A 16,172-nucleotide genomic window follows, 5' to 3' on the forward strand; every position below is an offset into this window, starting at 1 on the left:
GCTAAAATAAGTAAATATGCGATTATACTTGCGATTAAAATAATTTATTGCGATTAATATAACGGTGAGTTAATCGATGATTGTATCTGTGATTAAATGAGTTAACTCGGACAGCTCTATATTATGTCACATATATTGTATATTATTATAATGTATTATTATATATACAATTTTATATATATATATATATATATATATATATATATATATATGCCTGTAAATCCAGATCAGTACACATTACTGCAGTGATTCTAGTGATCAGCTGGATTCATTCATCACATTTCGGGACCACTTGGGGTGTCTTGCATTATGACGTAACTTTTTCTTTTTTGTACGAGAGTCGAGACTGAGGATACATTTTTTTTCTCGTGCTTATTGGTTTCTTTCTCTCGTGTGAGCGTTTTCGCCGCCGTAGAGTCACCGGGGGGCACATGCACTCGCACACACTGACACACACGCGCGCACACTGACACACAAACACAGTACACACACACACACCGTACAGAGTACACACACGCACAACACTGACACATACACGATAATGCATTGGAGGACCTCGCTCCTCCAGCGGGGATTATTCTTGTGAATGCAACGCTGGGTCCGCTGTGCTGTGCTGCGCTCTGCTCTCTGCTAGGCTACTCGCTCGGTCGGTGTGTTGGCTGGATTGGAGAGGCTGAAGACATGAGATGAGGAAGATCCTGTGGATTTATTGCTAAAGAAAAGAAAGGAATAAAGGCTGCATGTCCAGCAGCGTCGGGACGGACCCTCCTCATCATCACCCTCCTCCTCATCATCGTCATATTGTGTATATTATTGTTTTAGGACGGGCGGTAGGCGCCTGCCCGCCGTGGCCCCTCCGTCTCCGTCCGACGTAGTTTTTAGTTCATGAACATGGCGACTGTACCCGTGTATTGCATCTGCAGATTACCTTACGACGTAACGCAGTTTATGATCGAGTGCGACGAATGCAAGGACTGGTTCCACGGCAGGTGAGCGGGCTCCTGTGGGTCGCGGGGGTTCTGGTGGGCTTTGCACCGCAATAACGCTGCTATATCGCCGTATTAACAGCCTGTTTGACAGCTTTGTTGCTCCATTAGGAGACCGAGGCCGCCTGAACAAGAAGAAGAAGGCGGAGTTATAGCCTCTCTCTAACACACAGAGCTTGACTGAGGGCTATGTGTTGTATGGGGACGATTTTATTTAATGTGAATACTTGAAAAAAAAACAAGATTTCACCCCGCTTTTTTTTGTTATTGTGAAAATACGCCGTTATCGCAGAGCGATCGGATCGCACGCCGGTGCGATTATCGATCGGGACGTATTGTGTGGTGACGGTCACTGTGGTGTTGAGTGTTGGTCTGTTGGATCATTGTTGTGAACAGCAGAACGGGACGGATCGCTACAATGTAGCAGCGTCTGTTCTGTCGGACGAGAGAGACATTATGTCTCTCAGCCCGCCGTCCATATAGACTGCATTTGATGCGTCTGCACACGCTGCATTTAATTCCATGTATTTACAACCACAACGTTCCAAGAACACTACATATTATACACCGATCCAATATGCTGGGAGCGAGCTCAGCTGTAGCTTAGCTGCCAGCAGCTATGGCTGACAATAGCTCATATTCAATATCCATATAGGCTATAGCTGTGAAGAAAAACATACTTTAGTGGATATAGTTTTGTTTCATGTTTATTTTATTGTGTTAAAATCTACTGTAGGGCAGTCAGTCGCGTCACCCATGCATGATGTAGCCTATATCACCCACATGAGCTCCGACAAATGACAAATCCATCTTATTATATCAGGCTATCAGCTTTATATTTTATTATTGCGTTACTGCAGTGTCATTATTGGGCGGTCATTGATTGCACATTGCAGTGTAATATCTGTTGATCATATGAAACGGATCCTTGTTGAACTTAGATGCTTCTTCACGCACAAGCATTTCCGACCATTGAACGGTATTTACGCGCCTGAACATTAACCCTTTGCTGCTGTACTGTTTTCCATGTAGTTATAGGCTACACTATATGAAATTGCCATGCAGTGTTCATTTATCTTTGAGACTCAGTGTCCATTTGCATTTACAATTGCATGTACATTTAACTAAGTTACAAAATTAAACGGATGCTTGTATTGTGTAACAAGCCCCAGACTCAACCAAAGAGTGATGGAGCTTATATTAAATTAAATTATTACAGTATTATTACTAGGCCTATACTGTTTGAGCTGCCTCTTAACTAAACTGCAGGATGTTGTCTCTAAAAAGTGGGATGTATTTGTCCAAAAATGGTGTTATAGCATGTCATTGTTATGATGATGATGTTGATGATGATAATAATAATAATAATAGTGGTGAAATTAATATATGCCTATAGTATCTTTACTGTAAAATCAGTAGGCCTATCACAGATATTCAAAGCCATTCTAAAAGTGTTAATCTAAAACTGCAAATAAACAAAAAAAAATCTTCGTTTACATACTACGTATAGGCTATACTATACGTTATTATATGGAACAATACTCAAGAGCAGTGAAGTTTTATATGCAATTGACCACCAAACCCGATTTGATATGATTTTCATGTCTGGGACCTACACTGTAGTTACAGACCTGTATATGGTTCCATTTGGTTCCTTAACTATCATAAATCATTTAACTAGGGACCCCTCACCCCCCTGGAACCCTCTCAAGGACTGTAAGGGCTGTAGGGTCTATAATACCCTTGTCTGATATGATGTTGTGAAAGTGAGTGTGAAAGTGAGTTGAGTTTTAAATGGGTGTACCGGTAGTTTAAGGTACTGTTAGGCTACGTGATTACATTTTTGTTTTAATTACGTTTCAAATAGCTCTATATTCTTATAGTAACCATTGCAAGAGTGTTTGTATATGGTTATTTAAACAGCGGTCTCCCTGTCTCTCCAGCTCTTGAGTACACGGAACAGAGCTCCCATCATCTCCTCTCAAATGTGTTGTAAACTTTATGTCCTCCTTCATGTACTGTACTGTACTGTACTGTACTGTACTGTACTGTACTGTACTGTACTGTACTGTACTGTACTGTACTGTACTGTACTGTACACAGATGCACTAAAGATGACTGATCTGTGTCATGTTCCAGGACAGTAGTGAGTGTAAATCACTGATTCTTAACCTCTTTTTATTTATTTTTGAAGGACCCCCAGTTTGATATGCAACAGGCCATGGTCCCCATTTGACACCATTTTTTTTTATCTCGGGGAGCCCAAACTACACTGTACATTGTACAATTTAACTCTGAGAGTGTGCAAATGGAACCAGGTCCATTTGGTTCCATTGTGTACACACTCAGTTACAGACCCGTAATAGTCCATTTGGACCCCTGGTGGTCCCCGGATGGACGCCACGGTGTATAAATATGGTGTCAGCTCCATTGTGTGGTTTAGAGAGCGCTGTATGTATGATGATGCTAGTGTCAGCATGGTCTGAATGTTCTCAATGGCTTTATGCTTTATTACCACTGTATCTCCCCCGCCCACACACCCGCTGTTTCCTTGATACAACTACGGAGGAAGGGAGGGGATTTGAACCTGCCCCTTCAGTTTTATATCAAACTGTTATTGCTCCGGGGGGGAAGAGAGGATTGGAAAAATGTTACTGCAACAATATCCGGTGTAGCTTTATTTTATTTGCCAGGTAATCAAACACTGAATAAGACTGCATTGCAATTAATGTAGACAGTTGATTTAGCTCAGAATAAGTTTTATTTGTCACGCCACAGGTGTACATGGGTAAATAAGTGGTTGAATTCTTTTTTTTTTTTTTTTTACATGTACACTCCATCAGTTTGTCATTTTCCTTGAGATGAGAAAGGATAGTGAGAGCCAAAGGGAAAGGGATAGAAAGCAGGTTAACCAGTAAGATGCCCTGAGGGCGAGAAGCGACAGTTCGCGTGCACGCATCCGCCTGGGTGACGGCAGACTGCTGGGCGAGTGCTGGCGCTTTGGCATGGCGGGGTCAGATCAACATATGAATTCTGTACTGGCCATATATGGAGCATGTCTTGAGTGTACAGGGTTTGATGAGGTCAGATCAACATATGGAATGTCAGAACAGGTCAGCTCCATATATGGAGATCTAAGGGTGGCAGCGGGGGCAGTGTCTTGAATGTACAGGGTTTGATGAGGGCCCAGTTAGGGCCGGGCCTTAATTTTCGGGCCTGTTGAGAACTCTAGTTTTTGCCGGCTGCCGGGTGCGGCTACACTAATAACTTTGGGGCGGGCCCGTATAGAGTTTGAATGGACAGGTATCAGTCAAAAGTGAGACATCGAAGAGGAAGTACGGGTGGGGAAGGATCAACATATGGAATGTCAGAACAGGTCAGCTCCATATATGGAGATCTAAGGGTTTGAGGTTTGAGGTCAGATGAAGAGTTGCTGGCCAGCTCCATGCAGATCTAGGTGATGATCCAGTCATCTCCATGGCTATCCAGGGTTTGATGAGGTCAGTGTCGTGATCGTCATATATGGATACGGCCATATGGAGCGTGTCACGAGGCGTGATGGACTGACGGCCATATATGGTGGCGTGATGTGTCACGAGGCGTGCGGGACTGACGGCCATATATGGTGGTGTGACGGAACAACTAACGGAACGACTGACATGTTTTGCAAGTTTTCCTAGTAATCTGCGACCTACCGTCGCAATAAATCTCCATGATTTCAGGGCTTCATAGGGTGTGTAATTGATAGAAAATAAGTTCTTTTTTGGGTGAACTACTCCTTTAAGGGGCTGTTTCAAAGACCAGTTTGTGATGGACATTGGTGTGACATTGTAAATGAAAGTGGTTATTCTTGCTAATTTAAATTAGTGCTTGTAAATACAGCGCCCTTTAAACAGGATTATGGAGAATGATAATCCAGTGAGTGATGTTGTTAATTCTTAAGTGGAGGGACATTTACATGAGAATGGCAGAAGAACTGAATCTCTGAAAAAAAGGGGATTTAAAGTTTTAGGTAAATTAGGGTAGCATTTCTTTAGACCACTGGTTCTCAACATGTAGTTCTGGGGACCCCCATGGGTCCTTGAGGGGGTTCCGGGGGGTCCACAGCTAAATGGGCCCTATGGCTCTGTAACTCTGAGTATATCAGATAATACTCTGCCATGAGAATGTTCCATTTGTACATTAGAGTTAAATTAAAGGGGTATGTATATCTCTTTAAAACACATCTGGGGACATTTTAACGTCTACTCTGGTGTTTGTGTGCACCCAGTGCACCCCTTTTTAAGTTGCTTGAGTCAATATTTACTAGATATTTGATATTAAAGTCATGAGACACACCCCCTCCTATATTGTAACTTCACCACTGTCACCATTTTAACCATGTTGGACTAATTGAAAACACAGTTGAAGTTTAATGGGTTTATATAGGAGGGGCCGGCGTGACTGATGAAACTTATATATCTAAATATTGAATCAAGCATCTTTTTTTTTAATGTTGTTTTTTGTGGCTTTCACCTTTATTTTATATTTTTTATGGAGGGACAGACAGTAGGCTGACAGGAAATGGGGAGAGAGATGGGGGGAAGACATGCAGTAAAGGCCGTCGGGATCGGGAGTCGAACCCGCGGCACACTGCCAGACTGGATTACCAGCCAAGGTGCCTGGACCACTGAGCCATGGCCCAGGCCTGAATCAAGCATCTTAAACCTGTCTGGGATGCACATACAAGTAAATGTTAAAATGACCCCAGAGGTGTTTTAAAGTGAAATACCCCTTTAACACTGAGGATTTTACAGTGTAGATTAGGATCCCAGAGATAAAAAAGGAGTCAACATATCAACATATAATTTAATTAATATAAAACTGGGTGTCCTTGAAATGAAAATGCGTGCTAATCAGTGCTTTTCATAAATCCATGAACAGTGCAGTAGTAGTTTGTGTTGGTCTTTCTGCATTGAATGTTTGGGGACAGGGAATTCCCTCTGCTGGTCCTTTCATTAGCGTCTTTGTCCTTTACAAGTAAGACAGCATAATAGTAGCTCATGTTTCTTTTGCATTGTAACAGTGTCATTGCAGTGAGCGCGCTGCGTTGCATGCATGGCCCCAGTGTGTGATTAACCATGACCCCCCCTCTTTCGTCCAGCACACAGTTTGTGTTCGAATCATTACGTCATGCAGCTCTCCGAGTCCCACTCGTTGCGGAGCTGCACCAAATCAAACTCATTGTTGTCTACCTCAGTGGTTCCCACACTGGGGATGGGGACCCCCAGGAGGTTCGTCCCACACTGGGGATGGGGACCCCCAGGAGGTTCGTCCCACACTGGGGATGGGGACCCCCAGGAGGTTCGTCCCACACTGGGGATGGGGACCCCCAGGAGGTTCGTCCCCAAATTACTTTGGGAGGTCCCGAGATGATTAGCTTAATGTGCAACATAGTTTTCTCACTCAACAGTAAACAAACCAACATGCAGTATAAGTGTGTAAGTTATCTGCACATTTCCAAAGTTACAATCTAATGACTTTTAAAAGATACCAAATTGGCAAATATTACATAAAAAAGGTAATTGTAATTGTAAAAGTGAATTGCCGATCTACAAGCTCTGCGAGGCGTTGTGAGTTGTAGATTGTCTATTTTCACAATAGTTATCTGGGGAACCGAGTCAAACTAAATGTGAAGTCTACAATTCCAAGTGATTGTCAGGGTGGGGGGGTCCCAAGTTCAAATATCATTATTTGAAGCTGCAAAGTTTGGGAACCCTTGGTTTACCTTATGATCTAATTTTCATATCGGGTCGGGAGACCTGATATGAGAGAGAGAAGAGAGACGAGAGAACCCCATTTATCAGCTTCAGTTTTGCTTTTATAGTGTTCCAGTTCCAATTTTGTTTTGTTTGTTTTTGTTTTGTTTCATAACTTCCAATTTCACTTGTTATCTTGTTATATGAGTAAATGTAGGCTACTTAGATAGTGTCATCATTGCATAGTTGTCATACATCATGTGGCACCCTGTTATGTTTTCTGATAGTACACTGTTGTAAATGTAAACCCATATAAGCTATAAATCTATATACCGTAAAGCTGTATATAAACCCATATAGTATGGTATAGTATAATATAAATTGTTCAGGGGGCCGGACTGCCCCCCTGAGCTATCAATCTCATATGTAGGCCTACACTTGACAACGCGCTACCATATTTTCATAACTTTTATTTAAGACGCTATCTAGATGTTGACAGTGCAGCAACAGCCTTCCTTGATGCATTAATGATGGTCAACGACCATCAGCTGGACACACGCACACACACACACGCACAAACGCACGCACGCACGCACGCACGCACGCACGCGCGCGCATGCGCGCCCTCTGCAGTGCTCTACTGAAAATGACTGCATGGAGTCTGTCTCATGTCTCCAAAAGCCCTTGAATATGATGGAATTGATTAAGGATTACTGTGATTATGGTAAGCTCACATTTAGAACTCTTCCGCCAGCCGGTCCAACTTGATTAGCGGGCGGATTTGGCCCGCGGACCGCCTTATTGGGATAAGCTATATTGCCTATAAGCTATACTGTAAAGCGGTATACTACTACAAAGCCATATATACTATAAGCTCACCATAACCCTGTGTGATCAGGAAGTATTACAGCATTCTTCTAGAATGAGAAGGAGAGATTCTTCACTGACACCTTGACCAATTTGGGCCTGCAACTTTTGACAAACGATTATTCTATCGATTACTTTTTTGATAATACAAATAATACAATGTATTAAAAAAGGATTAACCACCCATTTTATGCTTTGCCACATAATGGTGTCATGCAAAAATAGTTAAAATAGCCGATCTACAAGCTCACAAGGTGTCACAGCCCCCTTGTGAGCTTGTTAAGTTTAAGTCTATGAAGAATTTTTTAACTTTTCGTCATACAGCTTCACGCAAAATTATCAGAAAATAGCAATACACTTTGAGCTTGTAGATCTCCTATTTTGCTACATTTGAATTTGAATCCTGAAAAGTAACAGTTTTGGACATGAGGTTTCCACCCGACAGAGACGCTACAATATCATGCCCAAAATAGGATAAATTATTTCTTAAAATTAACAATTATCAATCAGTTTTTAGAACACATAATAAAACACTTTTTTGCTGATTTAACTCCATCTGGTCTCCCCTCTTTGTTATGGCCTTAGAGCCAAACCATAACAATAGATTAACTGTTTCAGTGCTAAAAATACGTTGTGTTTTTTGTTTACCCTCCAACATGTGCTATTATTATTATTAGCAGTGTTTGCTACAGTGAACCATGGCGTAGGTTAGCTGAAGGTCTCCTGAACAGATGTGATAGATGGCCTGCTCTGCTCTCATATGCATTAAATGTAATTAAGGCCAGCAGCCGAACACGTGCTTCGTTACGTCTCTTATGGCCTCTAGGAAGGTATTTGGAAGATGCCAGTTGGTCCCCAAGTTGTGGGAATTTATTTATTGCAGATCTAGAGCATCCAAGAGACCAAGAAAGAAAGGAAGAAATATGCATGTTTACCAGAAATAATACACCTGTTTTGTGTCTGGTGATGGACTAACTAAAATATTAGTCAACTAGAAAAAGTGCCCTTCTGGGCACAGGTCTCTCTCCACCAGGACGATAGGAGTGTGTGTGATGTTTGGCAAAATGTTTAGGAGTAATATAAACATGTTTTTTTGTTTGTTTGTTTTTTGCAACAATTTTCTTCATTTTGTTGAGGAAATGCAGAGCCAGATCACTCATAGAATCTCTGAGGATAGAATTGTGGATGAGCAGGACATGTGCAGCATTTTGAACGAAACGGGCCACTCCTGAAAACTTTAGAAGGCAATGTTAGCCAATCAGTGTAGAATCTGATAAATCCAACAGACTCGTCTTGATCACATGACTACAGAGATCATGTGTACCGATTTGCGTGAGATTTGGATGAAATCTGTGCGACTAACATAAGCAATGTGTTTAGCAGAAATCGGCCTCATGGTGGCGCTATAACCGGCAGATGTGGAGGGATGCAGAGACAATGTTTTTCCATGGCCTCTAGGGAGTAGGGATACATAAGTTGTATACAGATTGATGAAGTTATAGCTAAAAACAGGAATTGGCCTGTTATAGCGCCACCATGAGGCTGATTCGGAAAATAATGAGTGGCATGTCGTCCTCGGCCTAGTGGAAATGTGCGTGTATAATTTCACGGAAATTGCACACTGTGTTTGTGATTTGTGGCATTTTGTTCGAAACGGACCAATCATGTGAGCTTTGGAAGCCAATATTAGCCAATCAGGATGGAACATGGGAAATTGTGCAGATCTGTGTTGATCACATGACTATGGAGATAGTGTATACCGAATTGTGTGATGTATGGATAAAATGTGTATGAGTAATCTACAGAAATGTGTTTTGCCTAAATCAGCCTCATGGTGGCGCTATAACGGGCCGTTGAGGAATATTTGGGGCAGAGGTTCATCGTTGGCATCCATGGAGTGTGTGTGCAAAGTTTGGCATGGATCGGGCCAACGGTACCGGAGATTAGCTGATAACGGACGGACGGAAGGACGGAAGGAAGGAAGGAAGGACACACACACGGACGGAGTGAAAAACATACTCTCTCCCAATGCCATCGGCCTGGTGGAGACAATTACAGTGAAAGTTGCTCTGTCAAATTTGTACTTGAGATAAAGTACTGCATTATTTGCTTTAAAAATACATACTATTTTAGTATTCAAAAGTGTAAATTACAAAGTAAATTTTCTTTTTAATATCAATGCATTATTTACTGAGATGGGCTCATTAGGCTGTAGGGCAGTAGTTGCTGCAGTAATGCTGCATTCACATGGAATCAGGCAAGCGGTTGACAGCAAACGGCAAAACCTGCTGGACGGCACGGAACGGTAAAAAGATTCAATATTTTAACATTGATGCCGTCTGCCTTTACCGTCGCCGGTTCTGGCTGCCAGGCTGCCGCGCCGTCCTGCATGTTCCTTTTACCGTCCTGCTCCCGTCCACAAAAATAAAGTCTGGTTTGCCGTCTACCGCTTGCCTGATTCCATGTGAATGCAGCATAAGTGCGGTTCGAGGCCGGGGGTCCTTGAGGGGGGTCACCACTACTAACTAAAGGACTGATGGACCATTATGCTGCGTTCACACTGGCAGATTCAAAAGATACAAAGTTACACAGCATATAGCTTTTCATCTTTGTAGCTGAAGTCGAAACCAGCTCAACCTTTTTTGTAGCTATGTAGCTGTTGCTTTTGTGGCAGCTGCAAACGTTCTTTGTACTATCTTCATGTGCTTCATGAGCATAGCATTACAGGTCTGTAACTCTGAGAGTGTACACTCATAGAGTTATGGGGGTCAGTGGCCTAATGCATTACCAAACTGTGGATCCTTGAAATTAAAATGGTTAAGAATCACTGCTGTAGGGCATCTGAAAGGGACACAGTAGGTGAAGCATACAGTTTAAGAGTCTCAACCCAGAGACCACTGGATGGGACATGTCTCATGGGGCCTTAAAGGCATAGCATGTAACTCTTCCTGTGTTTACATAACAAAACAATAATTACATTTTTGTACCAATCATTTCCCTCTATACCAGCAGAACTCAGTCACTAGAGTAGTGTGGTGGTGTTTACCAGCAGAAACACGTTGCCCTCTCACTGCATTTAGCTGTGTTCACTGTTTTCACTGTTTTTACAGTATAGTAAGTTGGTCGGAGGGGCTTATTGTCGGTATCAGCCGAGAACGCAGGACGTTATCTACGGTACAATGCGCTAGACCCCTGGGAGATGGATTGCTGAGTTGGAGTGCCACAGCTCCCAGTATGTACCGCACGACTTGTGACCTTGTCGTCCAAAGGCGAGAGCTCTACTGACTGATAGGAAAGTATCAGCAAGAATGAAAGGGAAGGTGTACAAGATGGTGGTGAGACCAGCTATTTTTAATGATTTTTAGAGACAGTCAGTCGCACTGAAGAAAAGTCAGGAAGTAGAGCTGGGGGTATAGCAGAGACTCTGTTGTGGTTCTCTGGGAGTACCAAGGATGGATAGGACCAGGAACAAGTACATTACAGGGACGGCGCATGTTAGATGTTTTGGAAATAAAGCCAGAGAGGCCAGACTGATGGTTTGGACATGTACAGAGGACTGGAGTGAGTATTATAGAAGGTAGAAGGATGCTTACAATTTACAATTTACAATTTAGGCATTTAGCAGACGCTCTTAATCCAGAGCGATTTACATTAAGCAAGAACAAAAAGCATGGGAATACATCACATATGTAAAATGCATTTATCGCGAAACATGCGTAAGCTAAGAACGTAACTAGAACATATCTATATAATGACACTATACATAAATTATAACTAGAACATATCTATATAATGACACTATACATATAAACTATACATATATGCTATACTATGCTGTACATATATACTATGAAGTGCTATGACTACATACAATGCACTTATTGTGCTGTCTACATGACATGCTATAAGTCTGTTTCAAATGCTATCTAAGTCTAAAAAGTGCTGTCTAAGGGGGTAGGGTAAGTGCTATGGGCCATCCATGATGGAGTCTGAAAAGGTGGGTTTTCAGACTACGGCGGAAGATCGGGAGTGATGCTGCAGTTCTGATTGCAACGGGAAGTGCATTCCACAGTTTTGGGGCCAGAAGGGAGAAGAGTTTGGGACGTGTGGAGCGTTGTCCCGGCGTTTTTAGTGAGGGTACTTCCAGCTTCCCTGCGTTGGCTGATCTGAGTGCGCGGGAGGGTGCTGAGGTTGGAACTAGGCAGGAGGCCTATAGAGGACATGAAGATAGTTGGTGTGAGAAGAGGAGCCAGAGGACAGAGTGAGATTGAGACAGATGATTCGCTGTGGCGACACCTGAAAGGAAAAGAAGATCTATGTATTTGTTTTGCAAATATAGCCGCAATGTGTGTTGATGACACACTTTCACTATAACTTTGTAGATCGGCTATTTTATTTGACACCTCTGGGGGTCCCCACTCCCCATACCCCACATTGAGAAGCACTAGTAAACCTCAACTATATAGCTTCTCAACTATAGCATTCTAATTCAATATGAACACTCAGTACTCTTAATATTGAGTTAGAATGCTACTTTACAGTCTCTGTGTCAATGGCTTTGGGTTCTGTATAGATGGGTGAACATGAGCAGGCTGGACACCGCCCTCTGTTTTATTTTGACAGTGGAAGCCGTACGTACGTGCGTGTGTGTGCGTGTGTGTGTGTGTGTGTGTGTGTGTGTGTGCGTGCGCTGCGCACATGCGTGTGTGCGTGGTTGTGTGTGGAATGGAGTGGAACCAAAAGAAAACACACAGAGCTGCCCGCCTGGGGGGAACTCCCAGGACAGTGCGTTTGGTCGGAGCGCCCTCCCGTGGAAAGAATGTGCTTGTGGCTGTGGCAGCTCTTGACTTTCTTGACCAGGGGTCATCCATATGTCCGTACACAGACAAATGTCAATTGTGGAATGTCATTCTCCAAATCTTCCTCAGAATGTGTATGACACACACAGATTAACTACGCCACTATACAGTATGGTACATTAGGAGTTCACTGGAACAGTGGTTCACAAACGTTGTAAATTTGACTCTTTGGCTCTGTCTGTTCTTTTTCCCCCTCTACATCAAATTTCCTGGCCTAAAATAACAAGATCCCAGCCGTTGTGGGCTTGTAGATCTGCTATTTTCTGAAAATGTTCCCCCAGAATAGCAGAATAGGGAATGCTAGGGTTCAACTGGCTAATGTAAAAAAAAAAAGTAAAGAAACAACAACAAAATGGTTCGTATTAGAGAAAGATTTGGCCGCCCCCCTGTAGTAACTCAGAAGATCACCTAGGGGTCCCGCACCCCCGGTTGAAGACCCCTGCATATTGTATGACCATTATCCCCCATTTGATACCATTTTATTTGTATCTCTGGGAAACCAATGTCAAAACAATGTTATTGTTGTTGGGCATGATTTGGTCTGATATGGTCTGTCATTTAGTCCAGAATTCCTTTACTGTGTATTAGACAGAGGTACATGAGTAAATGCCCCCAGGGATATTTGTGTCCGGGTAGCTCAGCCAGTAGACTTCGGACAAGGTCATGGGTTCGACCCCGGCCACCGCCAACTCAAGTGTGCTGTAAGTACTGGGAACTGATGGTAGGTGTTGCAATGCATTTCCCAGGGATCTAGCACATTGAAATGGGGATAGACTCCCCGACTTATACCGTCAATAAGCCTCTCCAGACCTACAGGAATGCTCTGACCCTGGAGGTCAGGTTTGCAGAGTCTGTCTCGTTTTAAATCAGTCTCGTTTTAAATCAGTCCATTACAATACATCAAAAACAATCATAGTAATAATATTAAATAAATAAAGCAAGACAGGTACTTTACCATTGGAAAAATAAAATTAAAAGAAAAGAAAATAACAGTCAGAGATGTTGGCATGATTTAAGTTTTTCTAATGCTGTGGCTAAGATGTCAAGTGTGTTTTCTTGTGCCCCATTGGATCGAGCTCTAGAGAGTTCCAGAGCGATCATGTCCATTAATGAGACGATCCATTGTGAGACCTCAAGTTTATGGGGAGGTTTCCATCTTAGGCCTATTGATGTATGTTGTGTTTTTTTGCGCTCTATTTCTGTTAAGCACGGTGACGTTGTGACTCTGTTCTTAAAAGGTGCTATACAAACAACGTTTATTATTATTATTATTATTATTATACTTACTGGGGAAAATAAATAAATGAGCTCGCACAAACGGTGAATGCATGCTGACAGTCTCCTGTCAGTCATTTGTATTGTGTGTGCATTTAACTGTTAAAGGAGGCTGTTGCTGTGGCTCACGCTGTGGTCCTCCACATTCCTGTACATATTACTACTACTTCCTAGTAAATAAAATGTAATTGTATTTATTTCTTATCATTTCAGTTGTGTTGGTGTGGATGAGGACGATGCTCCAGATATTGATATTTATCACTGTCCAAACTGTGAGAAGGCCCATGGAAAATCCACATGTGAGTTAGCTACAGTACAGTACACTACAGTTACATTAGCACTGTGTGTGTGTGTGTGTGTGTGTGTGTGTGTGTGTGTGTGTGTGTGTGTGTGTGTGTGTGTGTGTGTGTGTGTGTGTGTGTGTGTGTGCGCGCGCGCGTTATGAATGCACACAGCCTTATCATATGTTGTGTGTGTCATGTGCGCTAACGACAGTGTCCACTAACATCTTTTGTTTTAACTTGTTCTTTGCTTTTAATAATCAGTGAAAAGGAAGAAGAATTGGAACAAGCAAGACACAGGGCAGAGCACAGACATCAAAGCTGTTCAGAATGGAAGTCAGGTTTTCATAAAGGAGCTGCGCAGCCGGACGTTTCCCAGGTAAGAGTCTGTCTGTTGGCTTCTTTTAACCCAGAAACTGAAATGTTCCAGATCCCGTGAAGTTCTGTCATGGTTGTATTGGTTACCTTTCACAGTGGTTCTCAACCTGTGGGTCGGGACCCATAGCAGGGGGGTCTCCACATGATTTTGGGGGGGTCCCCAGATGACAGTGAAGTGACACTGTCATCTGGGGACACTGTCATCAAGGACTTTTAAGACCCTTTTTAATAACTAAAAAAAAAAGAAAGAAAGAAAAGAAAAAAGAAGGTGCATCAAAAGCAATCAACAAACTACTATAAAAACTGGTCAAACAAATTGTCAAATAATATAAGAAAGAGGCCATAATCTGAAACAGAGGTTCTGTGGGCCCTGAGCATGGTTCTGTGGGCCCTGAGCAGGGTAGGGCCCAGAGCAGGGTTCTGTGGGACCTGAGCAGGGTTCTGTGGGCCCTGAGCAAAGTTCTGTGGGCACTGAGCAGGGTTCTTTGGGCCCTGAGCAGGGTTCTTTGGGCCCAGAGCATGGTTCTGTGGGCCCTGAGCAGGGTTCTGTGGGCCCTGAGCAGGGTTCTGTGGGCCCTGAGCAGGGTTCTGTGGGCCCAGAGCAGGGTTCTGTGGGCCCTGAGCAGGGTTCTGTGGGCCCTGAGCAGGGTTCTTTGGGCCCTGAGCAGGGTTCTGTGGGCCCTGAGCAGGGTTCTGTGGGCCCTGAGCAGGTTTCTTTGGGCCCTGAGCAGGGTTCTGTGGGCCCTGAGCAGGGTTCTTTGGGCCCAGAGCAGGGTTCTTTGGCCCCAGAGCAGGGTTCTTTGGGCCCTGAGCAGGGTTCTGTGGGCCCTGAGCAGGGTTCTGTGGGCCCTGAGCAGGGTTCTGTGGGCCCAGAGCAGGGTTCTGTGGGCCCTGAGCAGGGCCCACAGAACCTCATCTGAAACAGAGCCATAGTAGTGTATGGAAACAGATCCCAGAATCTTGTAAATACAAGAGCTATATGGTGTTGAACCCAGTGACCCAGCACCTTTCACTCTGCTCTGTACTGCATCAAACATCCCACAAGAGGGCACTGTATCACTGCTTGTCTATGTCCTCTGCTAGGCTGATTGAACACTATCAAATTCTGTAATATGATGAATATAATTTAACAAACAATGACCAATGAAAGATATTGATATGATATTCTTGTTTTCCTTGTGTGTATCAACAGTGTAAAGGTCTTTGCACACTGGAAGTATCACAAATAAATGGGGGGAAAAATGCGTTTGTGAATATTTCACATACAAATATGGTACAGATTCATGCTTTTATTCGCAGTAAAAATGTATTTCGTTTTAAAACACAAATTGTGTGCTTTAATGCTGTGTAATATTCACATTTTGTGTAGATGACACTTCTGATTGCTACTCACACAAAATAAGTACGCCCGGTGTGTGCGTATCTTAAGTGGACAATTATTAACCAAAAATATCTATCTGTTACTTGATTCCCCTTTGTGTTATTTAACTTATTTCCAAATATGGTTTCACTCAGTAAATAAATTAAATACACATAAAATGTGGCAGTATATTGTTGAATTGTCCTAGTTACAATTACAACTTACAATGTAGAATCTCTTGTGGAGCAAGATGACAGACCAGTCTGCATGGTCACTATTTATTCAGCACAAAGTACAATTTAAAACACTGGTTCTAGGTCTAATCTAGCACACATGAGAGCAGGCAAGCAGTCTTCTTCATTGAGTTTCAGGCTGCTTATATACTCTTTCTTAACCTATCCAGGCAGACAGAATCAAATCTATTCTTA

At 42.9% G+C, this 16,172-nt stretch overlaps 1 protein-coding gene across 2 annotated transcripts in view; it reads left to right on the forward strand.

The window, feature by feature from the left end:
* The first annotated feature begins 614 nt into the window (after nucleotides 1-614).
* phf2 (PHD finger protein 2) overlaps nucleotides 615-16,172 on the forward strand; it is a 46,877-nt gene continuing 31,319 nt past the window's right edge. For both annotated transcript variants that reach the window (XM_079509954.1, XM_079509955.1), the window contains exons 1-3: nucleotides 615-989; nucleotides 13,939-14,024; nucleotides 14,271-14,385. In XM_079509954.1, coding sequence (XP_079366080.1) covers nucleotides 886-989; nucleotides 13,939-14,024; nucleotides 14,271-14,385 — 305 coding nt within the window. In that variant the 5' untranslated portion in view covers nucleotides 615-885. The remainder of the gene's footprint in view (nucleotides 990-13,938; nucleotides 14,025-14,270; nucleotides 14,386-16,172) is intronic.

Source organism: Electrona antarctica (assembly GCF_951216825.1).
Source record: "Electrona antarctica genome assembly, chromosome: 9".
NCBI classification, from domain to species: domain Eukaryota; kingdom Metazoa; phylum Chordata; class Actinopteri; order Myctophiformes; family Myctophidae; genus Electrona; species Electrona antarctica.